Below are 24,187 nucleotides of genomic sequence, written 5' to 3'. Positions count from 1 at the left end.
AGGTGCTGGAGGGCTGTCACTCAGAACCTCTACTAAATATCATAGGAAGGTGCTGAGGGATGTCACTCAGAACCTCTACTAAATATCATAGGAAGGTGCTGAGGGCTGTCACTCAGAACCTCTACTAAATATCATAGGAAGGTGCTGAGGGATGTCACTCAGAACCTCTACTAAATATCATAGGATGGTGCTGAGGGATGTCCACTCAGAACCTCTACTAAATATCATAGGAAGGTGCTGAGGGATGTCACTCAGAACTCTACTAAATATCATAGGAAGGTGCTGAGGGCTGTCACTCAGAACCTCTACTAAATATCATAGGAAGGTGCTGAGGGCTGTCACTCAGAACCTCTACTAAATATCATAGGAAGGTGCTGAGGGATGTCACTCAGAACCTCTACTAAATATCATAGGAAGGTGCTGAGGGCTGTCACTCAGAACCTCTACTAAATATCATAGGAAGGTGCTGAGGGATGTCACTCAGAACCTCTACTAAATATCATAGGAAGGTGCTGAGGGATGTCACTCAGAACCTCTACTAAATATCATAGGAAGGTGCTGAGGGATGTCACTCAGAACCTCTACTAAATATCATAGGAAGTGCTGATTGAGCTACACCTCATGTCACTCCATTATAAAATTTCTCTGTCCTCACGCAATCTCATAATTACATTTACAAACATCATGTAAAACTAGGTCAGTCAGAGCTCTGTTTGGACTTTATCCACGGACAGGTACAGGTTTTCACTGTATTAATGATAACCATGCATTTCCTGTCGTGCTCCAACGATTCAATGTGTTGACACAGTAATTACAAATATTATCGTCACTAATGATATTTCCTTACCATGTTGAACACTTTCTATCTACCAGGATAAATATAGGGATTAAACCAGGAGAAGTACATCTTCAAAGGAATTCTAGTCCTCATCATCATCAAAAGATAAGTACACGTAGGCATACAAGTATTGATGATTTTAATTATACAATCATCTAAAGAAAAACATCTAAATGAAAATAATACAAAATCATGGATATATATATATATATAATATATATATTATATTATATTATATACTGTCAAAGCTGTCTATGAAGACCCTCTAAGAGACAATATAAAACAATGGTCTTTTATAGCCAAATGGGCTTTATCTATATACATGTCAAACTTTTAAAGTTAGCCATTGTGGACCCTATAAAGAATATGATCTTACAATTGAACCAAATATGCAATTTATATACGCATCAACTCATTATCAAATGAACGGATGCTGTATGCGTTTGTATGTTAGTAAAATCACTACATGTATCTTCTGATATCTCAATTTTAGTCTATTTTGAAATATTACCATATATGGTGAAGTTTATGTGAAAATCGAACATAACTACTTGTAGTAGGTCTAACATGTTATGTCTGGCTGCTGATGTTTGTAATATACCCAGAGGCTATTTGGTTGTGTTTTAAGGAATAATTCTATTTTACAACAAAACCTTAAAACAAAAACAGAAACTCAGTCGACAATCCACTTAATTTCCTCATTGTTTTGCCCTAACTGATATACATTATTTGGTTATTGTCTCACAGTTCTGTCTCCTAGGATTTAATTTCACTTATCATTACAACTATCAGGCATAAAATATACCATAACATTTATTTAACAATCCCATCCCTCCATTCCCAATAGCACTAAGGCCAGATATATTTTTTGAAGATATTTGCAGAGATATAATATTATGGTGTAATACCTCCCATCAGAGACCCCATTACACACATCAGGGAGACACACAACGTAGATAAAACCCTTGAGTATTGCTTACAAACTCTCTTCATCTGTCTATAAAAGTGATTAGGCCTATTTATTAAAATCCCCAGGGTCTATTTTACACAAAAGAAATATGGCAAATATTCTTCATCAAAGTTTGTTGGGCCATAAAGAGAACATAAAACTTCAGACTTTTATTTTTGTGAATCAAAGCTTCCGGCCGATTTAGAGAATTAATCAAATCTTTATTGAGCATTATAAACTGAGAAACTAGCAATAATGTTGCATAAATAACTCCTAATATGTTCAATATCTTGCATGAATGAAGTGAAATAAGCTAGGACAATAACTCTGTTACAGTGACTAGAGAATACACACAACATAAACCCTCGCTACATAGCAGCATCTAACACAATAATGTAAGGACCTTGAAAAGGCATAATTAATACATAATTAAAATGTCTGTTTCTATAAAACTGTATGAAAAAAAGCGTACATCATGATGTCCCTCCACTATACTTTCTCATAGCACAGCTTACTTTAATTGAGGGAATTCATGAAGCAACAACTAAGTATTAATTATGGTAAAGATCTCAGAACATGCATACTACTACCAACAAAAACTTTGATAAGAAGGGAACACCCATGATAGTTTTTTAAAGTTTACATAATTTTTTATTAGTTAAATCTGGATCAATTAACGAATCACATCTGCATAATGATCACCTGCTTGACGAACCACTTTCTTCATAAATTCCCAAATTAGCAACATTTTGTATAAAGACCTGATTTTTCTATCTATTTTTCTTTGACCATTAGGTAGTCTTTATAGACAGATTTTATAAGTTTGACATGTTGTATATCATAGTTTTGTATGCAAAACAATACCAAACACCAGGCATCATACTTTGATATATGTGAGCAAGCCTGAAAGGACTAATTTGGCAAGTCTGAAAGGACTAATTTGGCAAGTCTGAAAGGATTCCATTCTAAAATACAAACAGCATGCTTAATTTACTTACTGTTGGTCCATCTTGTCCTAAGTGATGGAGGAGTTTGGATAGGCCACGTTCTGTGGGCTGACCACAGGCATATAAGGAGAAAGGCCACTGGACCTTGTGAAGGTTGGGAGCACGGAACTGTTCCATAGAGGACATCCTGTCCATCCGATCATTAACATCTCGCACCAGGAAATACTTGCCCTAAAACACAATAGAAGGTCAAAAAGGTTAAAACTCACCGTCTTCGCTCAGTTTGGTTTGTAACATTCCACTTGGCTGTGGACATTTGATTTAATTAGTAATTAATTGGCTTAATCTGTGTGTTACTATATTGCAATGAGTGTATTATTTCTTGTGAGGTAAGGATACTTCAAACAGTCTTTGATATATCATAAGGTCATTACAGTGAATTTCTTAGTGTTATCACAACGAATAATGCAGTAACAACCCTCAATTATAGATTAAGAAATCAGAGAACATGATCTGGATCAAATATTTTTTCCTTTAACAACAATGCATTGGTTTATGCCCAGCTTACTATGAATAGAAAAGTTGGTTTTTCAACCCTACACTCAGAATGTTCCTTCCTGACAAGTTGTAAAATGATACTAGGCAGTTTTCAGTTTGCAAGAAATCAACAGGTATCTATCAAACTAACTTTTATATGAGCGATGATGAGTTCTGCTTTTACCACTGCTGAAGGAACAGGTTGGTATAAGTGTTTTAGTCTATTGGCATTTGCAAAAGAAAACATTTTACTGTGAGCTATATATTTACCATGTGACTGACACTGGGGTAAACAGAGAACCAGAATATTGATATTGGCGATCATGCAGTGTCTGTGTTTTCATGGTGACTGTAGCTTGTTCAGTGAACTATTTCCCAATTTCCCATATATTCATGTATAGATGTTTTACAGGGCAGTGCCATCACATTAAGATAATACTGACAATTACCACTTTCATTAATAATTGCAAAAGGCACATATGTTTATTATATTGAGCAAAATTACACAATTTTCCAACGATGGACAATAATGCAAAAAAGATACTTCAAAGTTGGCACACATAGTCTTAGTATACAAACCTTGACATGGAATGAAAGTAATATACATGTTATAACCATGAATTGGTTGCTAGCATTTTCATTATAAACATGTTTTACTAAGCATGTAAATTTGTATTTATAGCATGAATCTGTGTTTTCCCTGTAAGCAGTGGACAAACAAATGAAACAAACAACATATATTCATATTGGTGTTTGTTGAAATGGCACCGTGGCCTTTGTAAGTAAAATGGTATTCCATTAGAAACCGTATCCTAATTTGTGTCTATTAACTTTGTCTGTACTAATCATACTAAATTCCAGCTCACCTACCGTTACATAACACCATTAACACCTGGACGCATAAAAACAGTCACCAAACGAAGTTGTTTCATATATCAGTGGCGTAATAATCCTCCAGGGAAAAGAAGACAATAGCATTCAAAACACATGATGGCAGAAACATATTCAAGCTTAATTTCAAAATATTAGCAAGCCTCTTTTTTTATAAAATTGATATCGTGTGATTTAATTGAGAATGATTGAGTTGGGATGAGATTTTCTCCACTACATTAAGAACGACAGAATAACACATAGCTTTTGTTTATAGGCTTATCAGATATTATTGTACACCTCAATAGTAACCATCCATTTATTTAATTCATATCAGCTCAAAGGATATAGCACTTCTCAAGTGCAACCATGGAAACCCAGAACCTATTTGTGTATTTTTCATTTCCTTAATTGTTTCTGCCGTTCTGAAATTGGATTCTTGTCAAAAAGTTTCGAGCCACTCTTCTTCCTAGACGATCAGCCTCATCCATTTGGCTCTATCCGAGAAAGCTTTTACTAATAGTGTAATTATCACTTCATCATATTTCATTAGATTAAAGTGAATGTTACTTTTCTTTCTTAACAGTTACTTTCTTGAAATAGATGACAGATCCAAATAATTTTCACTTTTTAACAGAATGAATTATTATTAAGGATGGATCTTGTTATCGCCTTCATTCACAAATATTTCATTTTATCTTGTTTAATTCTCCATTATATTTAGTTTACACTGCATTCATTTGGCTGAGACAGTACCGTATATTCCAGAGAAAAAGTCACGACTTTTTCCCCTGAAAATTGGGAGTGTTACCTATACACTTGTGCAACTTAAAACCAAATTAAATTAGACCATGTTTTTGCATTATTACCTCGTGATTCCATTGTGAAAATTGCAAGGTTTATTCATTGGTTTAGTAAAGTTATATATATCGAAAAATCTCAGTAATCTTAGTGTCTCATGTATTGACAATATAATAAAGATGAAAATATTTACATACCAGACGCATGGTCAATCGTAAGAATTGTTTAATTCATGGAAAATCAGCCTACTGAAGCTTGGTTGTTCATTGGGAGTGTTATTTGTTATTTATTTATAGTACAAGTTTACAGACAGTTTTAGTGATTTTAATCGATCGATAATCATTACCATACTTCTTTAGAGAGGGATACGTGGGTCAGAGCTAACTTTTAGGTGCAACTTATTTACCAGTGCAACTTAGATTGTGTACGAAAACAGAAAAATCATAGAAAAGGCCTTTGCGATACCCTACACAGATGTGACTTATTATCTGGAAAATATGGTAGTATAAGGTTTGTAAGACTATTTGGAGACGTGATACTGCCTTCCATTTGCTGAAACAGCTTGTAACACAACTTTCGTTTGGCTGGGACAATGGTTAAACTAAACATATTGAGGTATAACACATCAGTTTTCCAATTGTTGAGACAATGGTGGAAGAATGTTTCGAGACATTGACAGTGGTTAAAAGAATGCTGTTTTAGGTATGTAATATGCCACTTTTGATTGGCTTACAGTGATGTAATGATTCATACAACAAACCTGTTAAGTGTTGTTTCATTACTTTACTTTCTGTTTTTATTGATGTGTTTGTACTACACATAGACTTGAAGGTTAGTACTATTGAAGACAGGAATATCCAATACTATAATATTACAAACTATTAACACTGTACTCACCTACCACGAACATATCATTTTAAAGTAATCTAAGGATTCCTAAGAGATTTTTCAAGTAAAAGATGCGACAATTTAATTTCAGCTGGTTTGAGATTTAGATAATAAGGTAGAAGTATTAAGGAACACCTTCGGAGTTAGGATAAGAATAATTTCACTGTGATGTAAATATACATTCCTTTAATGTTTAAAGAGATCCTGAGAGGATACTTAAAGCTGACAATGCAAGTTAAAATGATTAAAATGATTTTTTTTAAATAAGTGTACTCGAATTTCAAGAACCGTTTATGAGACATTCCCCGGTTGAGGACAGCCATTTTTGTTTTACATTCCGACGACTCACCGACCCCTATATAAAGCGCGTGAATCGACACACGCGCGCTCATTCATGTACCTATACACCTAGCAGTCCACAGGTTATATCACCTACAAAAAACTATATGGGACTTTTTTTAGCAAGAAAACATGTCAACTCCTCTAAGTTGTCAATTAGATGTTTCTCAAAATAAAATTCCAACGCAAGTGAATAAAAATCCAAACAATAATCCGTCCACACATCTCCAAGTATATCATCGTACCCGATCCACTCAACTGACCATATACACGTGACTACGAACCTGACCCGAATGAGCGACAACTAGCAAGGACACACATGTGTCGATATACATGCACGTGTAAAACCTAGTGTATATTGAAGTGTTTTATTAGTTCGTATTGGACATACGTTGGGATATAGCTGACAACACATTCATCTATTACTTCAATGAAATATTGTCAGGTGAGTGCAGTGTTTATTTTCAATTTGACATTGTTATTTGCAATATCGGGGCATGTGTATCTGAGACAAGACATGTTTAGAATGACACACGTGTGTCAAGTGTCCCGTGCTTTATATAGGGGGTTGGCCAGTGAAGGTTACTAAGCAGAGCAAAAGAAAATGGCTGCCACTTCCTTAGATACCGCACTGTCATAACTAGGGGATGTCTCAGAAACAATTTTCGAAAAAAATATTTCGTTATCTTTTTTTTTTTAATTTCAAATGCATGTTTTTAACTCGCATTGTCAGCTTTAATGGTGTTTCGGTAATTTGATAGATCATGCTTAGATCGATGTTTTCATCTTCTGTTTTGCAACATCAAACATATATATAAGTTTTATTAGGGAAAAAACTTTCCGTTTCATCATTTACAAAATAATCTGTTTTTATGGAAGCTGGGGTAAATTTGCACATGATATAAAATCTATAGAGACAACACACTACAGGAACATAAAGAGGACATCGGCACTCCTCTGCTATAAATCTCTCACCAGGGTAATCTCCACTCTCAGCCAAGACTTGACGTCTAATGTAATATAGTTGGTAAAAGCCCTCCACTCGGAGAGAATTGTCATCATGTATAATAGGGGTGAGTCCCAACCATCAGAAGGTACTTCAGTAATATCATTTTTTATCTTTTAATTTACTTTTGTATCACCAGCATGCATTTTTAGTGGACCTGCCCTCTACCTGACACTGTCCTAAAAGTCTTCACGTAATTAGATGTTCTATAATAAAACTGACATCAATAATTTACTTTGTCATCACTTAATTATCATTCTAAAGAATGACTTTATGGCTGCCATAGAGAAGGGAAGACAATTACAGACAGCCAGCTCAGCTTTCCTCAAATATCAAAAGGCCAAAATGGCATGTATCAAACTCCTTGTATATTAATATCATGATTCATTCAGAGAATAACTAGTTAAAAGATTTAGAAGGTCAAGGCAACTTGGAACAAGAGATCCCAGAGGGATCTTGGCGCCCACCGAAAAATGATCAATGTCTGACAATGGAAAGAGGGATCTTTTCCCTGCTTTTCAAACTTTTTCAAACACACTACATATAAAATTTGAGACAGATCGCTATAGTACTTTCTAAGAAATAGTGGTAACAAACTTCAACAATGAAATCTAAGATGGCGGCCGGTTGCCTATCTTGTTTACCAATCAGTCCCGAAAGGCATTATGCGTCAGTCCTAAAAGGTACTATGCACAACTAGGGTACAAGGGGAACCTATGCATGGAATTTGAGAAAGATCCCTTCAGTACTTTCTGAGAAATAGCGATAACAAACTTTAACTATCAAAATCCAAGATGGCCGTCAGTCGGCCATCTTGTTTACCGATCGGTCCCAAAATACAATATGCACAACTAGGATCCTAGGGGAACCTGTATATGAAAATTGAGAAAGATCCCTTCAGTACTACTTGAGAAATAGCGGTAACAAACTTCAATTGTCAAAATCCAAGATGGTCGCCTGTCGGCCATCTTGTTCACCGATCGGTCCCAAAATGCAATATGCACAACTAGGGTCCTAGGGGAACCTGTATATGAAATTTGAGAAAGATCCCTTCAGCACTTTTTGAGAAATAGCGGTAACAAACTTCAATTGTCAAAATCCAACATGGAGTCCTGTCGGCCATCTTGTTCACTGATCGGTCCCAAAATGCAATATGCACAACAAGACTCCTAGGGGAACCTACATGTAAAATTTGAGAGCGATCCCTTCAGTACTTTCTGAGAAATAGTGGTAATAAGCTTCAACTATCAAAATCCAAGATGGCGGCCTGTCAGCCATCTTGTTCATCGATCAGTCCGAAAATGTGATATGCACAACTGTACGCCAAGGGGAACCTGTACATGCAATTTGAGACAGATCCCTTCAGTACTTTCTGAGAAATAGCGGTAACAAACTTCATTGTCAAAATCCAAGATGGCTTCCTGTTGGCCATCTTGTTAACCGATCGGTACCAAAATGCAACATGCATAACCAGGGACCTAGGGGACCATGCACTTGAAATTTGAGACAGATCCCTTCAGTACTTTCTGAGAAATAGAGATAACAAACTTCAATTGTCAAAATCCAACATGGAGTCCTGTCGGCCATCTTGTTCACTGATCGGTCCCAAAATGCAATATGCACAACAAGACTCCTAGGGGAACCTACATGTAAAATTTGAGAGAGATCCCTTCAGTACTTTCTGAGAAATAGCGGTAACAAACTTCATTGTCAAAATCCAAGATGGCTTCCTGTCAGACATCTTGTTAACCGATCGGTACCAAAATGCAATATGCATAAACAGGGACCTAAGGGACCATGCACATGAAATTTGAGACAGATTCCTTCAGTACTTTTTGAGAAATAGTGGTAACAAACTTCAATTGTCAAAATCCAAGATGGCGTCCTGTCGGCCATCTTGTTGACCGATTGGTCCCAAAATGCAATATGCACAACTAGACCCCTAGGGGAACCTACATGTAAAATTTGAGAGAGATCCCTTCTGTACTTTCTGAGAAATAGCGGTAACAAACTTTAACTATCAAAATCCAAGATGGCTGCCTGGCGGCCATTTTGTTGATCGATTGGTCCCAAAATGCAATATGCAAAACTAGACCCCTAGGGGAACCTACATGTAAAATTTGAGAGAGATCCCTTCAGTACTTTCTGAGAAATAGCGGTAACAAACTTCATTGTCAAAATCCAAGATGGCTTCCTGTCAGCCATCTTGTTAACCGATCGGTACCAAAATGCAATATGCATAAACAGGGACCTAAGGGACAATGCACATGAAATTTGAGACAGATCCCTTCAGTACTTTTTGAGAAATAGTGGTAACAAACTTCAATTGTCAAAATCCAAGATGGCGTCCTGTCGGCCATCTTGTTGACCGATTGGTCCCAAAATGCAATATGCACAACTAGACCCCTAGGGGAACCTACATGTAAAATTTGAGAGAGATCCCTTCTGTACTTTCTGAGAAATAGCGGTAACAAACTTTAACTATCAAAATCCAAGATGGCTGCCTGGCGGCCATTTTGTTGATCGATTGGTCCCAAAATGCAATATGCAAAACTAGACCCCTAGGGGAACCTACATGTAAAATTTGAGAAAGATTCCTTCAGTACTTTCTGAGAAATAGCGGTAACAAGAATTGTTAACGGACGGAGGGACGGAGGGACGGAGGGACGGAAGGACGGAAGGACGGAAGGACGGACGGATGGACGACAGACCACGGACGAAAGGCGATTTGAATAGCCCACCATCTGATGATGGTGTGCTAAAAACCTTAGTATACTTTCACTCAACCAAGTAACACAAGTTCTAACAAAGAGACAGTTGTTCAAGTACAGACCAAAAGACAGTTCCTCTAGTACAGACCAAGAGACAGTTTCTCTAGTACAGACCAAGAGACAGTTGCTCTAGTACAGACCAAGAGACAGTTGCTCTAGTACAGACCAAGAGACAGTTGCTCTAGTACAGTCAAAATGACAGTTGTTCTAGTACAGACTAAGAGACAGTTGCTCTAGTACAGACTAAGAGACAGTTGCTCTGGTACAGACCAAGAGACAGTTGCTCTAGTACATACCAAGATACAGTTGCTCTAGTACAGACCAAGTGACGGTTGCTTTAGTACAGACCAAGAGACAGTTGTTCTAGTACAGACCAAGAGACAGTTGCTCTAGTACAGACCAAGAGACAGTTGCTCTAGTACAGACCAAGAGACAGTTGCTCTAGTATTGACCAAGAGACATTTGCTCTAGTACAGACCAAGAGACTGTTGCTCCAGTACAGACTAAGAGACAGTTGCTCTAGTACAGACTAAGAGACAGTTACTCCAGTAAAGACCAAGATACAGTTCCTCTAGTACAGACCTAGAGACAGTTGCTCTAGTACAGACCAAGAGACAGTTGCTCTAGTACAGACCAAGAGACAGTTGCTCTAGTACAGACCAAGAGACAGTTGCCCTAGTACAGACCAAGAGACAGTTGCTCTAGTACAGACCAAGAGTCAGTTGCTCCAGTACAGACTAAGAGACAGTTGCTCTGGTATCGACTAAGAGACATTTGCTCTAGTACAGACCAAGAGACCGTTGCTCCAGTACAGACTAAGAGACAGTTGCTCTAGTACAGACTAAGAGACAGTTACTCCAGTAAAGACCAAGATACAGTTGCTCTAGTACAGACCTAGAGACAGTTGCTCTAGTACAGACCAAGAGACAGTTGCTCTAGTACAGACCAAGAGACAGTTGCTCTAGTACAGACCAAGAGACAGTTGCCCTAGTACAGACCAAGAGACAGTTGCTCTAGTAAAGACCAAGAGACAGTTGCTCTAGTACAGACCAAGAGACAGTTGCTCTAGTACAGACCAAGAGACAGTTGCTCTAGTACAGACCAAGAGACAGTTGCTCTAGTACAGACCAAGAGACAGTTGCTCCAGTACAGACCAAGAGACAGTTGCTCCAGTACAGACCAAGAGACAGTTGCTCCAGTACAGACCAAGACACAGTTGCTCTAGTACAGACTATGAGACAGTTTCTCTAGTAAAGACCAAGGAACAGTTGCTCTTGTACAGACCAAGAGACAGTTGCGCACTATAAACACAAGTCCCTGGGAGCCAATGTTGCCTTCTAATCAGCAAGCCCATGAGACATTTACTCAAGTGCAGACTAAGATAGTGTTGCCCTAGCATTTGTTAAATAAGTGTAACAGTTAGATCCAGCTGAGATTTCTTTTCTCTCCCATTCTCTTACTTATGTTTCTAGTTTTAGAAACCTAAAATCAAATTTACTCACATTTGCACAAGACAAGCACCATTAACCTGAAAACATGCTATCAATTTCAAACACTTCCACATTCACTTGGAACACCAAAGCTGAGGATACAAAGTAGTCAATAAATATCTGTAACATGTACTTTCATTTGAGAACAGCTTTAGTGTAAATTCTGTGGAGCTTAGAGCTACATAATGTAGCTAGTGAGATAATGTAAGATCAATGTCAATATTGCATGATGTTCTTCCAAGTTAACTGTTTATAAGAAATTTCTCGCACAGATCACATACATGCATCCCTACTGTTTGTTTTGTTTATTTTGTTTTTTAACTTGTTTCTCCCTCATTTATTGGTTGGGAAAGAACCAATCAAATACATTTAATAAAAGACATTCTTTTTCAACTTTTGCATGATGAAAGAGTTGTTATATGTGATGGTTAAATACATGGCAATTTAGAAATACTTGAGGTCTATCTCTCCGCTGAGAAACTACAAATTGCAAAGAAATCACATACAATTTGAACTTATATCTCCATAACTAACATTTAATGTGATGAACATGCGAGCTCAAATACGCAATAAATATCAATGCTCATAAGAAAAACATTCCTATCTGTTTATAGATGGGTTTCCATGGCAAAAAAACATTCTGTTAGAAACATTATCTTTTTTTAATTCTCTTCAAAAAAAACAAAAAGAAATTAGCTTTATTACTTTCAACCTTAAGCAAATCTTTCAACATGGCAATCTGAAGTTGGAGAGAGATCAGTGCCTAATTACAGCTATGGGGGAGTATGGGTGTTGATAAATGGAACTCAGTCACTACTGCACTAAGGACCTGCATAAAACCTGTCTCTCATCCATCACTTTGGGATAGATAAATCTAACCTGGCATGTATTGTCACTGACACAATGTAGCAAGTACTATCACATATTTTTCTTCACCAAATAACTCAGCAATCCTAACTCTATAGGCAAGCTAGACTAACACACAGGAAGCAATATCTCAGTGGCAGAATCTGAAAACAAGCTATCATAACTCAATAGGTAAGAAAGACAGATTCCTCTGAAAGTCATATGGCGTGTAAGCCAACTAAGCCATCTCTCTGGTGGAGATTCAGTCTAAAAGCGAGACAAGTCATCCCTCTGGAGGATATAGAGTCTAAAAGCCAGTCAAGCCATCCCTCTCTGGGAGATTCAGTCTAAAAGCCAGCCAAACCATCCCTCTGGAGAAGGTTCAGTCTAAATGTCAGACAAGCCATCCCTCTGGAGGAGATTCAGTATAAAAGCCAGCCAAGCCATCCCTCTGGAGGAGATTCAGTCTAAAAGCCAGCCAAGCCATCCCTATGGAGGAGATCAAGTCTAAACACCAGCAAAGCCACCCCTCTGGAAGAGATACAGTCTTAAAGCCACTTAAGCCATCCCTCTGGAAGAGATACAGTCTAAAAGCCATTCAAGCCATCCCTCTTGAGGAAATTCAGTCTAAAAGCCAGCCAAGCCATCCCTCTGGAGGTGATACTATCCAAAGCCAGTCAAGCCATCCCTCTGGAGGAGATACAGTCTAAAGCCAGTTAAGCCATCCCTCTCTTGGAGATTTAGACTAAGTTAAACTCAAGCCATCTCTCTGGAAAAGATAAAGTCTACATGCCAGCCAAGCCATTCCTCTGAAGGAGAAAATGTCTAAATGTCAGACAAGCCATCCCTCTGGAGGAGAACTCAGTCTAAAAGCCAGCCAAGCCATCCCTCTGGAGGAGATTCAGTCTAAAAGTCAACCAAGCCATCCCTATGGAGAAGATCAAGTCTAAAGGCAAGACAAGCCATCCCCCTGGAGGAGATTCAGTCTAAAGGCCAGACAAGCCATCCCTCTTGAGGAGATTCAGTCTAAAAGTCAACCAAGCCATCCCTCTGAAGGAGATCAAGTCTAAAGGCCAGACAAGCCATCCCTCTGGAGGAGATTCAGTCTAAAGGCCAGACAAGCCATCCCTCTGGAGGAGATTCAGTCTAAAAGTCAACCAAGCCATCCCTCTGAAGGAGATCAAGTCTAAAGGCCAGACAAGCCATCCCTCTGGAGGAGATTCAGTCTAAAAGTCAACCAAGCCATCCCTATGGAGGAGATCAAGTCTAAAGGCCAGACAAGCCATCCCTCTGGAGGAGATTCAGTCTAAAAGTCAACCAAGCCATTCCTATGGAGGAGATCAAGTCTAAAGGCCAGACAAGCCATCCCTCTGGAAGTTATACAGTGTCAATAAATCAGTTAGACCATACTTCTGGATATGATATATATACTTTGAAAGCCATTCAAACCATCCCTTGGATGTGATTCTCTAGAAGTAATACAGGTCTAAAAACAATTTAGATCCTGCCTCTGTAAGTGCTATACTAGTGCAAGTCAGTCAGAGCATCCCCCTGGAAATTTTTCTGTCTGTAAAGCATTTAGCCACCATCCCATCCCTCTGGGGACATGATTCAGTCTGTAAGTCAACTGGACCATCCCAGCACAGTATATATATATATATATATATATATCAGTCATCTCTCAGAAAGCCATACAGGATCGGCTAGACTCTCTGACTGCACTTATCAAAGTGATACAAGTAAATTAAGCCGCTCAGGAAATCTACAAATGTATGTAAGCTCAACAGCATGATGGGGAGCTAGGCTAAACAATCTTCAATGAATTCAGTCTCTGCAATATATATATATATAACTGTGAAACTGATATGGTTGAACTTCTCTTTAAAATCAAATAAGCTGCATCATAATGCTACACAAGTATTGACAGCAAATCTACAGAGTTTATTCACATTTCATAGATTTGATAAATGAGAAGTCTTTGAATTATGGATATAGACATCAACTAAAGAAAAAATCCCTATTGTATTTTTAGATATACCAGCTTTTATTTTGATATAGATAAACTGGTAATGAAATGAGAGCACAAAAGGTATCTAATATCAAAAAGCATTGAAAAGTACACAGAACACTGGGTCTCAAAACATTGGACAAAAAGCAAAACCCAGGAAATCCCAAAATCAATGTATGAAACAACATTTTCAAACATATCTTTAAGCCCTAAAAAGAATCTACAGAACAAATAAGCCAAACACAATAGTGTGAAGGTGTATTGAGAAGTCTTTAAGAAGCATACTTTTTCAAACTATAAATAGTTTGTAATACTGTTAACCAGTTTGTTTTTGTGAGAGAGCTTAATATGAATTCAATATTTTGTGAATATAACTGTAAAAAACTTATATAAGTAATTGCTTGACTGTCAGTATGAGCCCCTGATTGCCTGACTGTCAGTATGAGCCCCTGATTGCTCGACTGTCAGTATGAGCCCCTGATTGCCTGACTGTCAGTATGAGCTCCTGATTGCTTAACTGTCAGTATGACCCCTGATTGCTGGACAGTCAGTATGACCCCGATTGCTCGACTGTTAGTATGAGCTCCTGATTGCCTCACTGTCAATATGCACCCCTGAACCCCAACTGTCAGTATGAGCCCCTGATTGCTCAACTGTCAGTTTGAGCCCCTGATTGCCTGACTGTCATTATGAGCCCCTGATTGTCAGTATGAGCCCCTGATTGCTCGACTGTAAGTATGAGCCCCTGATTGCTCAACTGTCAGTATGAGCCCGATTGCTCAACCTATCAATATGAGCCCCTAATTGCTCCACTGTGAATATGAGCCCCTGATTGTTCAACTGTCAGTTTGAGCCACTGATTGCTTGACTGTCAGTATGAGCCCCCTATTGTTTAACCATCAATATGAGCCCCTGATTGTCAGTATGAGCCCCCGATTGCTCAACTGTTAGTATGAGTCCCTGATTGCTCGACTGTCTGTATGAGCCCCTGATTGATTGTATGAGCCCCCGATTGCTAAACTGTCAATATGAGACCCTGATTGCCTGACTGTCAGTATGAGCCTCCGATTGCTCAACTGTCAGTATGAGCCCGATTGCTCGACTGTCAGTATGAGCCCCTGATTGCCTGACTATCATTAGGAGCCCCTGATTGCTCCACTGTCAGTAGGAGCCCCTGATTGCCTGGCCGTCAGTATGAGCCCCTGATTGCTCACCTGTCTGTTTAAGCCACTGATTGCTAGACTGTCAGTATTAGCCCCTCCATTGCTGAACCATTAACATGAACTCCTGATTGCTCAACTGTCAGTATGAGTCCCTGTTAGCCAAACTTTCAGTATGAGCCCCTGATTGCTTGACTGTCAGTATGAGCCCCTGATTACTTGACTGTCCGTATGAGCCCCTGATTGCTCGATTGTCAGTATGAGCCCCCATTGCTAAACTGTCAATATGAGCCCCTGATTGCCTGACTGTCAGTATGAGCCCCTGATTGCTCGACTGTAAGTATGAGCCCCTGATTGCTCAACTGTCAGTATGAGCCCCTGATTGCTCAACCTGTCAATATGAGCCCCTAATTGCTCCACTGTGAATATGAGCCCCTGATTGTTCAACTGTCAGTTTGAGCCACTGATTGCTTGACTGTCAGTATGAGCCCCCTATTGTTTAACCATCAATATGAACCCCTGATTGCTCGAATGTTAGTATGAGTCCCTGGTTGCTCAACTGTCTGTATGAGCCCCTGATTGATTGTATGAGCCCCCGATTGCTAAACTGTCAATATGAGACCCTGATTGCCTGACTGTCAGTATGAGCCCCTAATTGCCCAACTGTCAGTATGAGCCTCCGATTGCTCAACTGTCAGTATGAGCCCCTGATTGCTCGACTGTCAGTATGAGCCCCTGATTGCCTGACTATCATTAGGAGCCCCTGATTGCTCCACTGTCAGTAGGAGCCCCTGATTGCCTGGCCGTCAGTATGAGCCCCTGATTGCTCACCTGTCTGTTTAAGCCACTGATTGCTAGACTGTCAGTATGAGCCCCCCCATTGCTGAACCATTAACATGAACTCCTGATTGCTCAACTGTCAGTATGAGTCCCTGTTAGCCAAACTTTCAGTATGAGCCCCTGATTGCTTGACTGTCAGTATGAGCCCCTGATTACTTGACTGTCCGTATGAGCCCCTGATTGCTCGATTGTCAGTATGAGCCCCCCATTGCTAAACTGTCAATATGAGCCCCTGATTGCCTGACAGTCAGTATGAGCCCCTGATTGCCTGATTGTAAGTATGAGCCCCTGATTGCTCGACTGTCAGTATGAGCCCCTGATTGCTCGACTGTCAGTGTGAGCCCCATATTGCTTAACCATAAATATGAGCCCCCTATTGCTTGACTGTCAGTATGAGCCCCTGATTGCTTGACTGCCAGTATGAGCCCTCCGATTGCTCGACTGTATGTATGAGCCCCTAATTGCTTGATTGTCAGTATAAGCCCCCAATTGCTAAACTGTCAATATGAGCCCCTGATTGCCTGACTGTCAGTATGAGCCCCTGATTGGCCAACAGTCAATATGAGCACCTGATTGCCTGGCTATCAGTAGGAGCCTCTGATTGCTCACCTGTCAGTTTGAGCAACTGATTGCTAGACTGTCAGCATGAGCCCTCTATTGCTTAATCATTAATATGAACTCCGAGTTGCTTGACTGTCAGTATGAGCCCCTGATTGCTCAACTGTCTGTATGAGCCCGATTGCCTGACTGTCAGTATGAATCCCTGATTGCTAGACTGTCAGTATGAGCCTCCAATTGCTGGACTGTCTGTATGAGCCCGATTGCCTGACTGTCAGTATGAGTCCCGATCGCTCAACTGTCAATATGAGCCCCTGATTGCTCAACTGATAGTATGAGCCCATGATTGGTCAACTGTCAGTATGAGCCCCTGATTGCCTGATTGTCAGTATGAGCCCCTGAGTGCTCGACTGTCAGTATGAGCCCCTGATTGCTTGTCTGTCTGTATGAGCCTCTGATTGCTCGTCTGTCTGTATGAGCCTCTGATTGCTCGTCTGTCTGTATGAGCCTCTGATTGCTCGTCTGTCAGTATGAGCCCTCAATTGCTTGACTGTCTGTATGAGCCCCTGATTGCTTGACTGTCAGTATGACCCTGATTACTTGACAGTCTGTATGAGCCCCTGATTGCTTGATAGTCAGTATGAACCCCCGAATGCTAAACTATCAATATGAGCCTGGATTGCTCAACTGTCAGTTTGAGCCCTTGATTGCAAATGTATATTTCAGAATATGTTGAAAACAACACTTGTACAAAATATTGTACGTTCAAAAAAATAAAATGACAGTCAGGACATCAAATACACATTGTACATAAAATGTCAATGCACAAAGAGGAAGATAAATAAACAACACATTATCTCAGACTTTTTAAAGGTAAACGTTCTAGCTGAAACAATGACATGTTCATCAGCAATCTACACGAATGTTACCTAAACCATCAGTCTGACAGGATACGATTTATTGCCTCCAGACAGGAAGTCATACAAAACCAGATGAATTATGGGAAAGATAACCTTGGATTCTGGAATAATGCACAAGTCAATTTCCTCAGCACAGAAAAAGAAAGGAGATTTTGATAATTTGAATCTAGCTGAAAATCAAATCCTCAAGGCAAGGCATATACTTGGTGACATTTGTTTGATAAGAGGAGACACAGTTGTTGTGTGTCCAATTACAAACCTTCCACTCCAGCAGATGAAAATACTATCAGGGTACCTAACTCATCAGGGCGATAGGTTCAGCCTAATTTCATCTTCCATTTGTTGGATGAAAAAAACAACCCCAATATGCAACAGAGAAATGCCTTTCTACCAGAGTATATATAGAATCCATTGCTTTGGAGTAGGTTCAGAGCTAATATCATGATCAAGGCAATAGTCGCCGTGTATTGATAAAGATGTACTATAAATAGTTAACTGTAAATCGCATTTCTTAAAAACGATTAATTTAATTTGTACATAATATTTGTATTCTTGGTAATTACAGCTAACACATACAAATACTCCAAGACTCAATGTAAGTTGGACATATCTACCTTATCGTCTTTTGCCAAACTTTACTCTAAACAATCACTCCAATTCTGATAGCATAAAGTTTAACAAAGTCCAGCTAACTTTGGAGTTCTTTAAACCAACTTATTTTCACATGTGATCAAACTTCGAGGGCACAGTTATCAATCGCAAAAATTAATTGCTGTGAAAATGTCTCTAATACAGGTACAATAGAACCATGCGAGTCTAAACAGCAAAATTAAATCACTGTAAACAAGAGGCCCAGAGGGCCTGTATCGCTCACCTGGTTTGTAATGCCTAGGAATGTTCTGAATACAAGTTCATTGTTTCTTTTCTGAAGGAATTTGAATATTTACCTCTAATTCCCCTATTGGGTCCCACTCTTTCTGTTCCAGGGGGTCAAAGCCAAAATTTATACAAATTCTGTTAACACCAAGGATGTTTCTGGGCCAAATTTGGTTAAAATCCAAGCAGAACTATATGACTATTAGCGATTTATAGGATTTACCTCTATTTCCCCTATTGGGCCCCGCCCCTCCTTCCCCCGGGGGATCAGAGCCAAAATTTATACAATTTTCTGTTCTCCTTCCCCCAAGGATGCATTTCTGGCCAAATTTGGTTACAATCCATGCAGAACTCTAGGACAAGTAGCGATTTATAGGATTTACCTCTATTTCCCCTATTGGGCCCCACCTCTCTTGCCCCCAGGGGATCAGAGCCAAATTTTATACAAGTTCTGTTCCCCTTTCGCCAAGGATGTTTGTGGCCAAATTTGGTTACAATCCATGCAGAACTCTAGGTCAAGTAGCGATTTATAGAATTTACCTCTTTTTCCCCTATTGGGCCCCGCCCCTCCTGCCCCATGGGGTCAGAGCCAAAATTTATACAAGTTCTGTTCCCCTTCCCCAAGGATGTTTGTGGCCAAATTTGGTTACAATCCATGCAGAACTCTATGACTAGTAGCGATTTAAAGGATTTACCTCTATTTCCCCTATTGGGCCCCGCCCCTCCTGCCCCCGGGGGGTCAGAGCCAAAATTTATATAAGTTCTGTTCCCCTTCCCCCAAGGATATTTGTGGCTAAATTTTGTTACAATCCATGCAGAACTCTAGGACAAGTAGCAATTTATAGGATTTACCTCTATTTCCCCTATTGGGCCCCGCCCCTCCTGCCCCCAGGGGGTCAGAGCCAAAATTTATACAAGTTCTTTCCCCCTTCCCCCAAGGATATTTGTGGCCAAATTTTGTTACAATCCATGTAGAACTCTAGGACAAGTAGCAATTTATAGGATTTACCTCTATTTCCCCAATTGGGCCCGCCTCTCCTGCCCCCGGGGGGGTCAGAGCCAAAATTTATATAAGTTCTGTTCCCCTTCCCTCAAGGATGTTTGTGGCCAAATTTGGTTACAATCCATGCAGAACTCTAGGACAAGTGGCGTTTTATAGAATTTACCTTTATTTTCCTTATTGGGCCCCGCCCCTCCTGCCCCCGGGTGGTCAGAGCCATGACATAAGCTCACCGGCCCTTCTAGCCAGGTGAGCTAAAAAGTTATCAGACATAGATATTCAAAATCAAGTCGCCACGAAAATACGTTTGTTGACAGTAACTGGGTTCGATAATGTAACCCAATCAGGTTTAGCCGGGCAGCTAACTTAAGAATAACAGGTTCCCTTGTATCACAATTTTTTTTCTCAAAAAGTGTCAGGCATCTTTGTACTCTTGTCAGCTACTCTAACTAATGGACATTGGGCAGAATGATTGATACAGAGGGGATACCCAATTCATCAACAGGCTTTCTAGCAGGTCAAAATGCCTGATCTTTATTCAAAGAGATGGACTAGTTCCTTTTAAGGTATTGAACACTCAATAGCCAATCATAGGAAGAGTACTGTGGGAGCATGTCAAGATGGAGGGCTGTATTTCATCTCCCATATTTCTGACCTAGGCGTGACTATTGGGCATGTTGAAAGCTCAAAGGAGTCTAGACAAGGATTTCAATTTGTATTCTGGTCATAGATATGAAACTTAAGTCAAGATGGAATACTTTCAGCTTATGATACAGCACAATAACAAGAAAATAAATCTGATATCAATTACTGGACATGGGTTATTATTTCAATATTAAGAAAATGGCTTACAGTTGCATTTGTGAACTGAAAAGAAAATGTATGCATAAGTAACAAGAAAATAAATCTGATATCAATTACTGGTCGTCCACCAGCGCCAGAATAAGTAGTGATCATGCAGTCATTTCCATTTTCAGCCTAGTGCCTCCATTAAGACCGTCACCCATCATCTTATAACTGGATTAGGGTGGGAAATTCATTACAGAGCTGTGTGGCCAAACCCCCTTGTAGTGACCATTGTTGTACTATATGTATAATCTAATGTCTGAATCAGATCGATGACCTCTGCCTAAGACTTCTATACACATGTACTAATACAGTACATCCATGATAGTACGGTGAGAGATTGGTAAAAAGAAAAACATTGTCATCTCTATACAATCATATTAGACTTTTTAAAATCAAGATATATGTAGAGGCAAAACAACCACTGAGGCCAATTGAGAAAGACAAATGCATTCTTCAGACAAATCTTTGGGCTTTTTCTTCCATCTCCAGCAATTAGAATGAAAATTGATCGCATTTTTGGGGAATTCCCAGAAAGAAGTAGTTATTTCCTGGCAGCAGTGGTGATGTATAGTTGTTTTAGGACCTGCAATTGACATGTTACATCCGGAGAGAATTACAAACCATGCGCCCAGATCTTAACAACATTTCTAATGTTGCATTTTCTCAGAATAAAAACAAATCTGCAAACCATTACAAAAGCAATGATTTTCAAAACTATAAACAGCGTTATTCCCCACACCCCCGCAAACTAAAGCATGAGAATCTGAATTGAAATTGTCAAAATGTGTCAGGGTCTGTAGAGAGATGTGATGATAATTTGTCTCTTTTGTTTATTTGTAATAGTTGTTGAATGATTTCGGTTTTTGTTTCTGTCAGGCCAGATTGCCGCCAGTCCTATCAAAAAGAGAAACAAGGTTTGATTCAGACCCTTAAACCTGGATGTGAATAGATATGGAGTCAAATGCCAGAACAAAAAAAAATTTAAAAAATTTCAAAAAAATGGAAGGTTTGCAATAGCAAAAGGCTCAACTAGAGCATTTGTTTGATACATAAAATTTCAAGGAGCAGCGTTGAAAAATTTTGCAGTTATTGCCCATAAAAGGATCTTGGACGGAGCCCAAAACAATATCTCCCGCAAACGCGTTTCGCGGGGGGGGTGGGGTGGGGAGGATTTAGAAGATACAGCCTTGGCAAGATTTTCACTTTGGTACTCGTAAAAACCTTAAACACAGGTAACAGTGACCTACATTTGGTATATGACACACAGAACACCTAGATATACCAAGATTTAAATCATTAACTCATGCAACAATTGGGCAATACTTTCATAGTGACCTTCATATGGAACACAACACACCAAGTAGTAATAACATACCTATACCTGTGACCTTGGTCATGTACATATTTGATCCAAGTATGGAGTCACGAAGTAGAAGTATGGGCAGAGTAGGATATATACCCCATACAAAGGTATGTAGAGTTCAAAAAACACAGCATAGTTATTACGTTAAGAGAATAATAGAATCTTTCCCTATACCTTGAGGGTGTAACAATGAAATCACAACCCCAGAGGTATTCATGAATGTCCATCAAAGCTTGTTAGGTTGTAATTTTGTTGTCATACCCTCATAGGTAGGGAATGATTCTTTTTCTCCCATATACAAAAGAAACAGATGATATAATAGCCTTTAAAGAAGCATTTCACCGTGACAATCTACAGGGTTCAATCAAGTACAAATACAATATTGATTACGTCATCGACAATGCACACCATGATTACACAACATGAAGTCATGATATCAAGTTATTGTTTCACGGGAGGTGTCATTAAACCCTAGGGTTGACAGAAAAATCTCTCACAGCTAAAACCTATGACAAATCAGTAAATGGTGGGAGAAATTACAAGTATAGTACCCTACCGAGCTCCCTCTCTTATAAATACAGCTAGGAACTGACAAGAAATTGACTTGCTATGACATATTCATAGAATGAAAAATTGATGAATTACATTTATATAAACATGATAATTGGTTTAGTTCCTAAATGAGTTGGACTTTCTGATACAACACTGAAGTGGTAGCACTGTACTAGTGTAATTTATGCCCTCATGCCATCAAGTAAATATTGACAAAAAGAATAGAAATAAATTAAATATTTTTTGCATCACTGGAAAAAATGCAAATGCACTCAAGATCAATGACAAAGATTAGCAATAGTCCCAGAGGGAAGTCAAGTTGGTAAAGATTTAGGTAACAGCCGTATGGATTGATCAAACACCTAGGGCTGACAGTTGTGTCAACTCCAAATAGAAGGATACAGACACACGGTAACATATTAGGTAAGCAGATAAACAAGTCATGTCTGATGCAGTGAAACAGGGATTTCTTATTCAATTTGAAATGTGTGTGAAACAAAGATCGTCATCCGACTGTCTACAAATGTAGCGGGATTGGACTGGGTCAATCATCGATGACCAGGTCGCTCAGTCAGTAGAGCACTCGGCTAGTGTTCAGAGGGTCCTGGGTTCGAATCCCGGTCTAGTCGCTATATTTTCTCCTCTCCTGTTACAAAATTGGCGCCCAACTAAATAACCCACAGTGGTGGTGTTTGTAAAGGTCTCATATGTCTTCGAGGGTGAAGACTACAAGAAAGGAGAGAGGAGTGTAGCGGGATCGGACTGGGTCCATCATCGGTGACCAGGTAGCTCAGTCGATAGAGCACTCGGCTAGTGTTCACAGGGTCCTGGGTTCGAATCCCGGTCTGGCCGCTACATTTTCTCCTCTCCTGTTACATATACATCTAAGAAGAATGCAATAGGATAGGATGAGATGGGAAAAACATGGAAGTAAATCATTGTTTATTCTTGTTCAAAGGGCTGTCAAATTAACCTCTTCAAATGCCAAAGTGGAAGATTTCTTTCCCCTTATACCAGACTATGTTGTCCTTTAACCCTTAGCAATATTGACAATGGATTTTTTAAGCTTAAATGCCAATGCTCAGCCTTTAAATTCTTCAGTTCTAGACAGCAAACAACATTAATTTAAACAAAGAAACATTTCTCTGTTAAGAAAAACATTTCTTTCCTCTGGTCTAATTAACAAATGGTTAGAGAAATATCACAAACTAAAATTATCTCGTTGGCCTTCTATTTTCTTGAATTTATCAAAAGGAAAGAACATCTTTTATCACATTTTCACATTTGTGATACCTAAAAGTCAAGGCTACCTATCATTCATTCCTGGTATGGACAAAGGTCTTCTATATTTTCTCACATCATGACCTTCTGTTTGCCCTATTAATCATAGAAATTGAGAAAGGGAAAGTACGTTGAATGCATTTGTCGCATTGACCTCCAGAACAAATATGGTACAATTAAGGAAGTTGTATCTTTAATCCATCTTATGTATTAAATCCAAATATCATGACCCACATATTATAAATATTCATAACATAAATCTTAAGATTTGATAACAACAAACAACATCCTTTACTCTAGGAAATACTATAACCTATCTTAAAATAGACCTATAAGACTGGAAATATCAACTGTTTATCAGAAGATAATTAAAGAGCTTTCTGTGTGATCTAAAACAACATCAGCAATTTGCATTAAAATCTCTCAGTAACCAAGGATCACTCATACTCATACTAACATTACAAACATTCCTGGGGAATGGACATCGGTGGACGTACA

The 24,187-nt window shown here is 39.1% G+C and overlaps 1 protein-coding gene across 6 annotated transcripts in view; it reads right to left on the bottom strand.

Moving 5' to 3' along the window:
• The window catches only part of LOC138323399 (paladin-like), a 132,456-nt gene that overhangs the window by 21,410 nt on the left and 86,859 nt on the right, over nt 1-24,187 (bottom strand). For all 6 annotated transcript variants that reach the window (XM_069267995.1, XM_069267990.1, XM_069267996.1 and 3 more), the window contains exon 4: nt 2,786-2,965. In XM_069267995.1, coding sequence (XP_069124096.1) covers nt 2,786-2,965 — 180 coding nt within the window. The remainder of the gene's footprint in view (nt 1-2,785; nt 2,966-24,187) is intronic.

Source organism: Argopecten irradians, chromosome 5, assembly GCF_041381155.1.
Source record: "Argopecten irradians isolate NY chromosome 5, Ai_NY, whole genome shotgun sequence".
Classification (NCBI taxonomy): Eukaryota; Metazoa; Mollusca; class Bivalvia; order Pectinida; family Pectinidae; genus Argopecten; species Argopecten irradians.
This window is presented reverse-complemented; position numbering and strand designations above follow the sequence as displayed.